Below are 14631 nucleotides of genomic sequence, written 5' to 3'. Positions count from 1 at the left end.
GGTCCGGAGCTCCATAATGTTTAACGTGAGTGTTTAGGCTATGTGTGTGTGTATGTATATATATATATATATATATATATGTATATATATATATATATATATATATATATATATATATATATATATATATATATATATATATATATATATATATATATGGATGGATGGATGGATGGATGGATGGATGGAGCCTAGTTGTACAGTAGGCCTAGGCCTAATGTTTAATGTGAAATAAAATAAGTAGCCTAAAAGGCAACATTCGAAATGAGAAGAAATAAGGGTAATTGGGGAGAAAAACTGAGTAGCCTTTTTAAAAATCTTAACGTGAACTTAAAATAAAATTTGAGCTGTGACAAGGATGGATATTCCACAGCTGGTTCCTTAAACCCATTAATCAGCAAGTTTAATTTAATTTTTTTATTTTTTTTTATGTTGACCCGAAATCCTGGAAACCCAGGAACATCACGTTGTTTGTTGTTGTCCGGGTCCGGATCACGTCAGGGTCCAGACTCGGGCCGCGGTCCACCATTTGGTGACTCCTGTCTTAGAGTTAAAGACTGACTGGAATTTCACAGTACACGTGAACTACTTCCATAGCATTCAAGCTCTCTCTCTCTCTCTCTCTCTCTCTCTCTCTCTCTCTCTCTCGTGCACGCTCTCTCTCTCTCTCTCTCATGCACGCTCTCACTCTCCCCGGCTTGCTCACTAGCATTTGCTACCTCTATATTAAGACGCTCCATGCTCAGCATGTTTGTCCCATAGACGCAAGAGATCGACGCACAACTTCAGAGTGGAGCGCCTGCCGTGGCCCTGCTGAGCTGGGGCTGGCGGAGGGTGAGAGGTGTGAAAGAGAGCCCATTCATCCAGACACATGGGCAAAGGGAGCCTTGTTGAAGCAGTCCTGTTATGCATTGGGACACCTGTCCCTTGGGTGATTTGGTCTAGCCCTAAATAAACCCATGCCTGGCTCTTAGATGTGCGGAAGGTATGACAGGAATGCTATGGAAAGCTGACTAAAGGTTCAGTTAAATGAATATTGATGTTGTGACTATTTTGTCAATTGCGGGAGAATGGGAGAATCAAACCTCACTTTGATGTGTTTGCTATGCTACAGTGGCCTGTAGGGAAGGTGATTTTGGTCATTTCTACTGGCCTAGCAGGATCTGCTCTTACCTCCCGAGTTGCTAAGAGGAGGGGTCAGGGTGCCAGAGGAAGCTGCAGGGGTGACATGTGCATCCACATTCCTCTGATTTAGAGCTGGGTCCATGTGTGACTCGGCAAGGGGGACGGAGAGGACTCCCACCTCCACCACCACCCCGGCCCTCCACAGGCATGGCAGCAGCTGTTTAGCCTGGCAGACGCAGTGGTGACATCACACTCCTGGATATTTTAAAGGGGCCAGCATGGCTGAGGAGGTTGACTTGCAGTGGACACTCAAAGCAGAACAACACTGAGAACTGCTGTCTACAACTAGGCGCCCAGAGGTCTCCAAGAACGAGCCCCTCACTGCTTTTACTCAGACCAAGTGGTTTGGTGCTTCTGCACTCTGAACCCTTCTGCGCTCTGAACACCCTACCGAGTTATTCTCTGGGATATGACCTACTAGCCTTGTGCTGGCAATGCTTCTGCATTGCCCTATCCCCCACTTTGCGTCCTCCAGCTCCCGAAGGAAGATGCCTAAAGCTTCAAGCAAAGAGAAAGCCCCCCAGGCACCTTCGGAGTGTCAGGCTTTGGACTTGGTCGACCCCGTGGAGGTGACCAAAGCAACCCTGCCTCCACAGAAGGTGCTCAAGATCTTTAGAATCAATATAATCACCCATGGACTCCCTTTCTGTCGTAGGCAGGTGAGTCATGACCTTGGGATTCCTGGTGACTGTTGTGGTGGGAGTTTATATTCAGCCTAATTACTAAGCCATTGAAACATTGAGTCTGTCTTGCTGAAATGCTCGTACACATTTCTGAGATTTTGGAAGAGTTACATCATCATTACATACCAGTACTTTTACACATTTTAAATAGAAACACAATGCATCATAAAGTCTTAAAAGTAGAAGTGGCTTGTGAAGGCAAAAAATAAAGGTACAGTAGCTTAAGAGAGGAGATGGTATTTCAACTCCTAAGATATTCTCAAAGAACAGTTAAGGTACAGTATAACTCTGTTTTTGGCTTAGACTTTCATATATCATGTCATTGCTCATATTGGGATTCCCATAATGTGTCAGGTCTTGTGTAATGGATATGCAAAATAAAATACAGCAACATTCATCATAAGAAAGAATGAGAAGTGTTGATTAAAATTATATAGTGTTTATTTCAGTATCAATATCAGTCATGTTGCAGTGTTTGTGTGGGCTGTGGAGTGGTTGTGGGACCTATATTTGCCAACTAAACCGTTACTATACATAAAGACTAAACAAGAAATGTTTCATGCCAAGCAATTTGGTTTATAACATTATCTGCCATACATTTCAAACTCTTTAAATAGGCCTGTCATTGTTGAGAATGCAGCTCCATTGAAAATGCTCCTAGATGTCGAGAAGAACACTGTGGATATGGGTAGATGGTATTTCTTTGCGACATTACAGTTAAACTCCAATAAGCACTGGCAGGAGATGCAGATTGTCTGCGCATGCGTTTGTGGCCCAGACTTCCCAATGCGGCCTCTAAGACCCCGACCCGTGACCTTAAAAAGGCTACATGCAAACTTCCTATTTATAGTGCCTGCATAGAGAAAGGCACATAGCGAAATGCATTGATCATCGCGGGAAATAGGTGTACTGAATAGTCTGAATAGTCCCGAGAATTTACAAAAGTGGGTGTGGTTGAAGCAGGAATGGTTGCAGAGAAGTCTTTCTCTTGTGAGCATCAAGCGCAGTGATGTTAACATTTCGTTTGGGACGTGAATGCAATGTTACACCTCGACAACTGGTCCAAGGCTTATGATACTACCAGTATCCTGAACCTAGGCTATAATAAGCTGTTAAATGTTTTGGAAAAAACAGGGTGTTGTTCAATGTCAAGCGATTTGGTGCAACATGGCATGTGGTCGGGGTGAAGTAATTGCTGGAATCATGTTCCATTTTGAGAAATCATTCTAGTAGCCTCCTAGGGACACTATTTGCCTGAGCGAGTGCTTTATATAGTATTGCGCATTGCGGCAACAACTGCAAAAGGTGTATGCTAGTGGTCCATATTCCTGAGCAAGAGTGCAGTGAGGCCTTTCCAAATAGAATGAAGACCCCGCTAAGTTTTATGTGGTAGTTAGCCCTGTTGGGAAGAGGACGTGTTGGAGCCTTTGGGTTGTGAGGGCGATTTCCAAATGTCATTAGGATGGTGAATAGTGACAGGAAGCAAGTGGGAGAGATGGACGAAGTGGGATTGGGAAATGACTGTGGTTCGGATTCTAACCTGGGTCTGCTTGGACCCGAATGTAGGACGGACACAGCTGCCACTTTTATTTTATTATTATTATTATTATTATTATTATTATTAAGGCAGTTGTAAGGTGATACTTGGTGAAAAAAAAAGAAATAATAGTAATGATAATAATAACAACATTCTGAGTGAGAATCACACAGCAAATTACTACATAGGATAAATAAATCATGTCAAGAGTCCCTCCATTTTGGCAATATATCAGAGAGATCTCTTTTTACTTTATTAATTAATAGATTTTAGATTTGTATTTATTTAATTTGAAGCTGGATTAGTGAACATCTCTGGATCTTTTAGAATGTAATGTAATGAATTCTTGATCGCTGTTGGAATTTCACATGAGGGCTGGGTATCAGATGGTACACAGCCAGAGCTTCAAAATAGGGTTTAATATGAGCAGAATACTCTCAAAGTACCTGCCAATTATCAGTTGTCATATAAATCAGTAAATTGTTTGTGTGACCACTTTCATGTGAGACCAATTCGTCCCAGTTTTGGTTTTCAAACGGTATAAGGAAATAATAAAAGTTTTTCTTGGCCAGCTATTCCAATCTTTATAGATGTCATCAGGCTTGTATGAACATTGAGTATGTTTACTTTGCACACACCTCTCACAAAGAGTCCCCAATCACCCCATATCAGTAATGTGCACACCATTCTCCAGGTAATATTGCATTTTGAGGGGCTGTACAAATATTTCTAGCATAGTTTCTTTGTTCTTAAGTTGTCCTAAGAACAAGTTTTCTTTTTTATTTGTCTTTGTTACTCACTTATTTTGAAACTACCACCTGCTGAGAACATCAGAACGTCAGAAATGCCTGACATTCTCTACAGAATCCTTAAGAGTTGCTGTCTATGAAACCAGGGGTCCCCAGGGTTTCCCTGCTGAAGATTGTGCATGCAGGGTTTCCATGAAAGCCTTTCACAACTCCAACAGAAGCAGCTGGCACCAGTGAATGAAATAGCTGAGATTTCTCTGGGATCTTAGTGGGTCGGCAGGACTGTGTTCCCCACAGCCGTTGCTCAGCAAGTTCATTCTTCAAAGTCTTGAGGAGGGCTTACTGGAGACATTTTTATCATTTCTCTCACCAAACACAATTGTAGTGTACTTTTGAAGGTGTAATGACTTAATTGTTGAACATTTTACTACAGGATATTCCGAATGGTGGTAAATGGCTTATGCTTTTGATGTCCTGGATCATTTTAAGAAAAGGTCCTTATATTGTCAAAAACAGAACTTGTGATAATGTGGTCCAACTTCTGAATGCTGAATTTCAGTAAGCCTAATTATGTCATTATAAATAGCATAGGATGAGTTTCCAATTAAAATGTGCCAACAGGTCTTTCTCGCTTCCCATGCTTGAGCTAGCATCCAGCTGTTGCTGAGATGGTTATCGGGCACTGTAGCCTTTATGGCAGGGCACTTGAGAGCTGATATTGGTTTCCGTTCCCACCCCCACCCTTTCGTGTAATTTGGGTAAAGTGATCTGGACCTGCCCATCTCAGCTATGCCACATCCCTGTCCACTGTAGCATGTGCCAGTTGCTGTCCACGCATAATTTTTGTCTGAGGTCTTCTTATGAAGGAACATGTGTTCAGGCATATGCATTGTGAAAAGCTCAGATTTTAACACACAAAATAGACAAAATCTCTTGAGAATAATTTGTGACTTGCTGTTCACGGGGAAGCATTAAGCAGGTATAATTTGCCTTTTGGGTTCCTAGCCACATCTACAGTATGATGAGGTCTCAGTGCCAGGGTTAAGATCATTCGCCTATTTCGATAGGAATTTGATGAGCTGAGTGTTTTTGGTGAGCACATATGTAACTTAACTACCTTTGAATGTTTTTGAATGCAAGTGTGTGTGGACATGGGAGAGGGATGGGGGCTGTGAGCAATGTGACACTCCACCAAGATTTGGCTCTTGGAGGTGGGTGCAGATTGTGACCCAGCAGTCATATGTCTTCCTGAGACTGAAAACACCCTGTCGCCCTGCAACTCATACCCATTTCCAAGAGGTTTAGATCAAACACGAGCACATTGTTTGTAAGAGCCCGCATGGCTCCCTCGCACCTGCCTGTGGAGAGCCCCCACAGCTCCATCTCCAAACTGTTTTTGTTTGTTTACCACTCCACCACAAAACACGATGTGCTACAATTACCTTTAGCCTTTGCCTTTGCCCTAGGAGTCATTCGGTTCGAAATAAAGCCAACCTCACTATCTGACATTGAGACCTTCTGTTTGGTGGATAGAAATTTATTACTGTGTGTTTACTCACCTGCTGTGGTCTGTTCACCTAACCCCACAGAGACCTGCTCTCTATCTCTGGGGAATATATTTTAAAATTTCATCAGGAAAGCCATTTTTTCTTCCTCCTCAAGAGTTTTGCCTTTGCCTTAGTAAACAGAGTTTGGTTGCAGATAAGCATGCTGGATCTGGGGTCTTTTAATATTGATTTGACTTTCTGTTGAAAGATGGATTAAATGGGACTTTCACTATACTTCCACCTTCACCCAGCATTTTGGTCTTCAGAGGTGGCAGTTCCTCTGGGTTTCAAAGCAGTTCCGTTTTCTTTATCCTCTCTTTTGAAACCACCATAGAATGCTTTGATCTCAACTAAATGGCTGTACAACCTTGAAAACCATTTTTAATATTTAAAAAAAAGGTAGCACCCTTGGTGTTTTGAGCAAGTGGTGGATTTTTGGATCATTGACTTAATATTTCTATTGTCCAAGTTGAAACTTAAGTCAGGGAGGACAAGGGACAAACAGCAGTTTGCATAAAATAAAACAAATCCTAGTCTTTATCTTTGTAGCAGTCAAAAAATAGTTTTTTGCTTTTTCTTCAAAGCACAGACTGCCTCCCAAATCAGTCACTCCTGAGAGACTCATTTGACATCTTGTCAGCAGTACATTTGGTACAATCAGTACAGTTTTTCCCTTTGTCTTTCCTGCTGTGTGGAATCTACCTCTGAAGAGCTAAAACTTGGGCATAACAGCAGAGTATTTGCTGCTAATGGCAGGTGGGAGGGGAAGGTTGCTGCAGGGATGAGGGAAGAGTGATACTCTGTCAGCAGGCCCTGGTGTGTAAAACATCCCCTCTGCCAGCTGGGTTAGTCCCTCATGTTTTCACTTTTCCACGCCCTAACCCCTACCCTATACCTCTCTCTCTCTCTCTCTCTCTCTCTCTCTCTCTCTCTCTCTCTCTCTCTCTCTCTTGTTCCATGCTCTTTTGATGTCTTTCTAGTTGTCTCACCTGTCTGTCACCTTGCGGCACAAAGTTTTGTTTACGTTTATTCGTATGATGCGAGTCTGTGCTTAGAGGCCTCAGACAGCTGATGTATCCTCCATCCGCTTCGCCTTCTGCCCTGCACTGAGAGGACTGTTGTCCTCCTATGAGACTTGACAGGATTCCATTGCCCTTGGGCTGCAAATAACCAAGAGGGAGAAGGCATCTGCTCCAAGCTATTCTGAGCAGACTCATTCCAGGGAAGGAAAGAACGATAGTCAACCATTTCGCCACTGTAGCGATGGCACAGGAAAGTCCAAATGCTGTCTTAACAGTAGTCTTGCGCTTTTATTTTTATTTATCATTATATGAATAAGTTACCCTGAAGGAAGTTGCACCTCACAGTTCTAGAAGCATGCATTGCATAAATTACGAAACAAATTGCTGCACTTGCTGTTACACTCTCTCTCTAGACCTTTGGGACATATGAGCAGTGTTGATGTATATAATGCTGTAATTCGGTATGAAAGGAGTCACTGATGAGCCAGCAGACCTGATTGGCAGACCGTTGGGTGAGTCGCATTGGAGGTGACCCTCGAGCGCCATCAGGAGCATCATGGTTCCATGTGCACCTGTGGATGCTCAGTGCAGGGGTCTGGTCACCACCATAAAGCCGGTGTGACCACCTGCCACAGGGCTGCGCAGAGGTGCTGACATTTCCCACTGGGCAGAGAGGCTTTCTCCTTCCTTCGGAATGTGTCACAGGCCCCTAGGCATTGCCTCGTTCCCAGAGAGGGTAACTGAAGATGGGCTGACAGAGCTCACAGTATCATCTTATAATCTGCAAAGCAACAGCTCAGAAAGAAACTGTACAGAGAGAGAGCAGTTTGTACATCTTAGGTTTTGAAAAACCTTTTTAGCAAACACAAGAAGTAAACCTAGCTGATTGGCTACTGGCCACAGGCAAATGCTAACGTTATGCTTTAGGCTTGATACTGGCTACAGGATAAGATCTCTATTACCTCTTGAGGCACAACGTTGTATTACGACAAGACAGGCCACAGCTAGCTGTTTGTGAACTTTAGCAGATACACTTGGCTATGCACCACATGAGGTCCTTCATGACACTTCATGCCTCTGCACCAGTAGTACATTTTTGAGTTATCCATACATCTGTCCCATTCTTGAGAACACAATCTCTAAAACACCTTGGAGGAATTCATTCTAATTTGGTTCAGGCACTTCAACTTTAAGATGAACTGATTAGATGTTGGTGGTCAGTGTCTAAGTGGCCTCACAAACCTTTTTGGAAATATTTGAGGAGCACCTTGAGTGAATTATTTCAAATTTGGCACAACATACACTTGCATTCACAGCTGAACTGATTAGATTTTGGTGGTTAAACTTTAACTTAAGTGCAAAAGTTACTCCTTTTGATGCAAACATTTTAATTGGACTTTTAACACCATTAAAATATTGTCATGCCGTGGGTCACTGTGACCTCACAAAAACAAACAACTTTTTCTGAGTCAATAAACAAAAGTATGTAGACTGCTGATATTTGTGTATAATTCCTGCTTTAGCATTGCAGCTGGCATTGCAGCTGAAATTTAATTGGTTGTTGAACTCAAATATAAACAACCTTTTGCCTCAATCAGGGACTGTACATCAAGGATTGTACAAACAGGTCTGTATTTTACTATGGGTCCAACTGTAGCATCCTGCCACATAGTGCATGCATGGATGGACATTCTTACATACACATATAACATTCACAAGTGATGCCTATTCTTACATACACATATAACATTCACAAGTGATGCCTATTCTTACATACACATATAACATTCACAAGTGATGCCCATTCTTACATACACATATAACAATCAGAAGTGATGTCCATTCTTGCATAACATTCACAAGTGATGCCCATTCTAGTCCCACTTGTTTAGTTTTTAGTTTGGCACCTCATGCCAGTCCCTCTCTGTCAGTCTGTTTATGAAAAAAAAAAACCCTGATATTGTGTCTCAGACTGGTCCTCTCAATTGTCAAATTATTTGGACTCCTGTCCTGTAAGGATCTTCAGATAGCTAACCCTATGAACACCAGGGTGACCAAGCTCTCCCAGAATTCTGTTAGCACTGCATGGTTCAGTTTATTTACTCATTGACTGTAACCAAGTAACCACTGTGACTGCACACCAGATAGCTCACAGTCACACATTGGAAATTCAGTCATAAGATGATAATCAGTGATCATCAGTGTCCGTGGAGAATTTGAATAGGGCTTCCTTAGCCTCATGTTTGTTTTGTAATGGCATTGATCCCTCATCCATATACACACATACACACAGCTGCCCCCAGTTCGCCCCTGTTCTGGGCACTCATCCCAGTCTGGTAATGCGAGTCTCTAAACGTTGTGTCTGGTCCCCCGTTCCCAACATTGGCAACAACTATCCCACTCTCATACCCCTCCGCCCCCCCTGAATACTTGATTCTCTTGCTGCCCTCCATGCTTGGTTTTAATTGGTCCATGAGTGGAGTAGAAGGCGGCAGAGTGTAAGTGGTTGGCTGGTTGGCTGTAATTGATGCGCCTGTCTGCATGGTTTGTTTAATCTGAGGTCTAAACCCTCAGCATCTGCTCCATGTGTGGTCTGGTGGCACAAACACAGGACTCCTGACACGGCACTCTCCCCCCTCGTAGCCCCCATTCCCAATACTGGGGCATTACTCAGCCTAGTGCTACGGATGCAAGACATTGCAACGGTCATAAGATCTAGTGAGCTGGAAAGTGATGCCCTCATCCCCCCCCTGCACCCACTTGTGATGACTCCAGACTCCGAGGTGACTCTCCTTCTCATAATTATGATGTGCAAGCACAGACTTGCACTCAACCACAGACATGAGAGTAGGAGAAGCCTGCTTTTATTATGCAGAAGAGCTTGTCTGTTTTCGGAAGTTGTTGTTCCTAATCTAAATGGGTTCTCCAGAGTACAGTCTTGACTTGATTTTTGACTACATTATTTTCTGCTTATGCCAAAGCCTTTGTAGGTTGATATTACATTTTGTTCTCTCTGTCAGTCGGTCTCTAGCAGTGTTTGTTTGGAGCAGCTGAAATGTCAAATGGATACCGCATGCTACACCAACAGCCGCTTTCATCTTGAGGGGCAACTTACGCCTTCAGCAGTCAACTATTTGTAGTACCAGTTAGATATCCTCTGCACCCCAATGGATACATTCCTGACTGTAAGGTCACTTCTTGGCACCTAATGCCAGTTTTGACTATGCCTGGCATTTACGTTTGCTTGGGCCCATGTAGCATTTGTGAAAGGTCAACATAAATGGTGCCGAAGCCCAAACACAACGTGCTTTCCATGTCAAAATTGAGACCTGATGTCTTCCAAATATCCCCAAACATGTAAAAAAATGAAAAATATGAGTATCAAAATGATTTGCACTCCCTAGCTATTCGTGGCCTACAGTATACCAGGATTTGAGAGTGCTGTATTTGTACTTAAGGTTTAATGCATGATCAAACCGTCATGTGACTGGGCAGAAAAAGTGACATTTTAATTACGTCCACTGCAGCCTCTTGTGCAGCCATGGTTTTTAGACAGCAGAGAAGACTTTTGTGTGGAAACTAGTGCAGCACAGAGCATCCAGTCTTCTCTGAACACTCTTCCTCCTCTGCAGATAGAAGTGGTCCTTCAGGCCGACTGGCTCTTTAGGGTATGCATCTGCATAACAGTAGGTGAAAGTGCCTCTTCACATGCTGTGCAGCTGCGTAGCTCAGTGGGGTTTGCAGTGTTGTTGTGTTCCTGTCTTTCAGTACCTGTGGAAGCGACGCTTGTGTGAATACCCATTGTGCGCTCGTGCTTTATGCATTCAGAAAGCACGTTTCCCCCTCTGAGTCTCCATGATTGTGTTTTGAGTTGCCCTTGGCATTATGCCCGTCAGAGGTGGGCTTCATGCTCTTCTGTGCAGAACGAGGCCCTTGTCTATTCCTCTGATCCACACATAAGCACACATCTTACTCACACCTTTAAGCCCAGCTGACAAAAAAAAAAAAAAAAAAAAAACATTTAGCATTAAGTGTGAAAGAAACGGTTGGATAATCACGGTAGTGTTCCTTTTATGAAGCAGATCAAAGCGAACAGACCCCTCTCAAGTGCTAGTGATGTCCCTGTAGGTTTTTTGTTTCTCCTCACACTCATGCCAGTTAAGGGCCAGTAGATGGTCTCTACCACAAACAAAAAAAATGAACACTGGAGTGAAATCCCCACAATCATCAGCTCTTCAAAGGGTAAGTTGGGTACATTGTGGGCCACGTTGGACAACACAAGCCTCCAGTGAATGCTAGTGAGTAGAAAACCTGCACAAACACACAAAGAATTTGCAGAAGAATTTTTAATGGACCCCAGTGACAGCCAGGCTTACCTTACCCGACCATGTTTGGAATGAGCGCTGGTCCAGTCTGGATCATGGAGGAAACCTGACTCTAGCTGGCTAGATTGATCAAGGGCTCGCATCATGTGGGAAGTGGCACGCACTGGCATTCTCACCTATTTATAAAACTGGCTGAGGAGTCTGGCATGCTGTTGGCATGGCGAAATAGCATTCCACACTCACCTCATTACCTGAGGTGATTCGCAGCACCTTTAGAGACACACACACATCCACTTATGATTTTCATATGCATCTCCCTTTCACTTGGCATTCGTCAGCTCAGTGAATAGAGCTTAAAATGGAGCAGCACAAATGTCATTGTTTTACTGGCTGTAATTTTGAGAATTGTACTTTTAGCGAGTGAGTTGGAAGACAGTTGGGTGAGTTTTTGTATGTGGAGACGCTCATACGTGAATGTATCTCAGTGACTCAGCAGGCTATAAACGGTGTCCTGTTTGCCTGTCTCTGTAATGGTGCTCAGACCAGATTTGCCACTCTGTCCCTTTTAGATGTGGCTGCGCCATTTACCCAGAACCAAACCCAAATGGAGGAGTTCTTGCCCTGTGCACAAAAGAACCCTAGTCCAGACTCAATCAATCTCCAGAATACACCATTGAACCTAGAATGTACCACACTGTGATACTTGCAGAGAGCCTCTGAAGATTTTTGGTCCTACTCCTACCCACTAGACCAGATAAAGTGCTGAATGCCGTCTATGATAAATGTAAATGCCAGGGGAGAGCATCATATCAGATGGTGACTAAAGGAGCTTCCTCCTGAGCAGCCCATCCATCAGATCCCCTTCATGGAACAGCATCATCAACAGAAATGGATTGCCTGTGTGTATGTCCTGGCCTAGCTTTATTGTTTGTTTTTCTTCACTCTTTGGTGTCAACCTCTACTATCGCTGCCTCTCCAGCTTGAATGCATTGAGGCGCATGCTGATGAGGGCAATTTCACTGATGCTGGTAAGTGCTCAATTGTCACAGCAGGGATAAGTTATATTTAGACATGACACTTATTTTCAACTTACCTGTATGTGACGTGGAGAATGGCTTCCGACCATCACACGCTGTTGTATGATGGCTTAATTTAAGTGTGTGTCATATGTCCTCTGGCTCATGACAGGACCATCTCATTCAGATAACCATAATTCAACGTCTATTTAGCCAGTTGCTAAATGTGTGCATGCTCTGCATACGTTGGGTGTGTTATCATCTTTGAACATTGCACAGTTCTTAATGTTCTTGTTATTCACTAAAAGTATATCTTGTCATTGAAAATCACTTTGGAGACATCTGCACTGGCTCTTGTAGAGTCTAACAGTCTGTGTTGAACATCTGTGCACTGAAAAAAGTTTGTCAATTTTCTTCTCATTCTCTGCTCATAAAGAGATACATTTGTTGCCTTGCTGAACAGGTTTATCATGCTCTTATGCTTAATGGGGTTTGAAGTAGTTTACTTTTGGCAGTGATTTTTAATTAAGAAAATTTAATTGGGAATTGATTTGGGCCCATCCCTGCCAGGGTATGCTGCTCTAGTCCCCCAGCAGGAGAAGCGGCACACTTACACATCAACCTTCAAGAAACTATGATTTATTTCACACACTTATCGTGCTGGATAAACAAGTAAAAGGAATTTGAGAATTTTAATTTAATTAAATTCCTCTCCTATAGAAAATAAGACTCAGGCTTTTTTAATTGTTCCTATCAAGCAGTTATGTTTTACAAGGATGAAAACCCATTGGTCTTTAGATAAGACACACTTTGCATTTAAGATTAAGACGTTGAAGGCAGCTTTGCTTTTTTTGGAATGAAAGTGAAATGACAGCAAGTGAACAACTTGATAAAACCTGACCGAATGTAGAATGGACTACCTAAATATTGGCCAGACTGTATTCAATGTTAGATTATCTTTTTTAACAGAAAAGATTGCCAAAATGTTGAAAGGTTGAGTTCATCCTGACTAAATTGCCTCAAAGTTACAGGCAGTTACCAGCAAAAAGGGAGAACATGAAGGAATATGCAGCCTTGTTTCCATCAGTTTAGGTTCTCTTAATTGGGTCTAAAGTTTTGTGTTAGATATCTATTAATTTTGCAAGAAGTATGTTTTAAAGTACTTGGAGCAATAGAGAAACTTTAAGGCTAATTATTTCAATGTTTCAGCTCACATACCCAAATCCCTAATGCAAGGATCAACACTGCTATTGCTTTTCATGCCCTTAGAAATCTTAAATATCTTACCAAGACCGTATATGTTTGTTGTCCTTTGTAGTCCAACATGAGAGAGTGAAGGAAGCAAGGATGGAAAGGGAGGATGGAGACATCACTTCTCCCGTCTCAGTTAATGTTTAGACACAGCGGGGTGGATAATCCCTCCAGCAGTCACAGTGTGAGGATTGCTACAAGTTGAGCTCTTTGTTTTGTGCCACTAGATATGTGTTTTCCCACCACCTCTTTTGATATCCTTTTTGCTGGACCCAGTGTCGACACACCACCCTGTTGCATTCTGCATCCACCTAAGCTTTTGTTCAACAGAGTGATAAAAGCAATGTGTGATGTGTAAGCATTGCTGTTTTCATTGAGTGTTCAAATTAATTTATTCTAGATAAAACGCCACTCTTGGAAAAAGCCCTTCATGTATAAAACAAAAAGATTTTCTGAAAGACTCCCTCAAAGCAGTGGAGCAGTGTACTCCTCTGTAGCTGTCCTTGTGGCATAAATACATCCCATTAGATCTTATGCAACTTTGGCAAGACGTGCACCCCTGCAGAAAGCTGTGCAATGGGCAGAGATGGGCAATAAACCATTGTGACATTTTTACTGCACACACCTCAGTGGCTCTATTCTCCATAAGCAGGCGTCAGAGGGCTGCCCTGTGGGTGATGTATTGGCCAGGACGGGGCCACGAGCGGGCAAGCAGACATCCTCAGGGACTCCGATGCCAGTCCGGGATGAGGCAGTGATGCGGCAGCCTTCATTCATCTTGACTGCTGCTGTTCTCGTTTGTTAGGGCCCTGGCCTTGCCTCCTTGTGCGGCCCACCTGCCCCCTGCCCGTGACGGGACAAAGTCACAAAGTCGCCCGTGCCTACAGCAGCACCGCACTGGGCGCCAAGCTGGGGAAGGCCGCAGTTTTGGCTGCCCTGCCCCTTTGGAAAGGCATCAGACTAGTGCTTTCTCCAGTGTTAGCGGTGTTAGAGAAACTTATGGTCCAGCAATGATTATGTTGTTGAAGATGAGTCATTTATATTCACCCCTCTATCTTGTGAATTCCATTCCACCTGCCAGACCTGCTGATCAAATGGCCAGTGTAATGTACAGTACAGCTTGTCCTTACTCCGCTTACACGCTTGGGACACACACATGCACACACTTTCATTTTTTTCCCTTCAGAGCTGCTAGCAGAGACTTAGCTGTTCAGACAAACTCAGGACCCAGTCTGAATTCCGATAGCTACATCAGCATGCCAGGTGCCCTGCCTGGTTGTTTATCCCGCTCCGCTCCGCCAGTTTCCATCTCTCCG

At 43.2% G+C, this 14631-nt stretch overlaps 1 protein-coding gene across 4 annotated transcripts in view; it reads left to right on the top strand.

Moving 5' to 3' along the window:
- fbxw7 (F-box and WD repeat domain containing 7) overlaps nucleotides 1–14631 on the top strand; it is an 81388-nt gene that overhangs the window by 18863 nt on the left and 47894 nt on the right. The window contains exon 1 of one of the 4 annotated variants that reach the window (XM_048242369.1): nucleotides 1434–1844. The exons of the other annotated variants lie outside the window; for them this stretch is intronic. Coding sequence (XP_048098326.1) covers nucleotides 1620–1844 — 225 coding nt within the window. The 5' untranslated portion in view covers nucleotides 1434–1619. Of the gene's footprint in view, nucleotides 1–1433; nucleotides 1845–14631 lie in introns of those variants that run through there. 4 annotated transcript variants of the gene reach the window in all.

The sequence above is a fragment of the Alosa alosa genome, chromosome 1, assembly GCF_017589495.1.
Source record: "Alosa alosa isolate M-15738 ecotype Scorff River chromosome 1, AALO_Geno_1.1, whole genome shotgun sequence".
Lineage (NCBI taxonomy): Eukaryota > Metazoa > Chordata > Actinopteri > Clupeiformes > Clupeidae > Alosa > Alosa alosa.
This window is presented reverse-complemented; position numbering and strand designations above follow the sequence as displayed.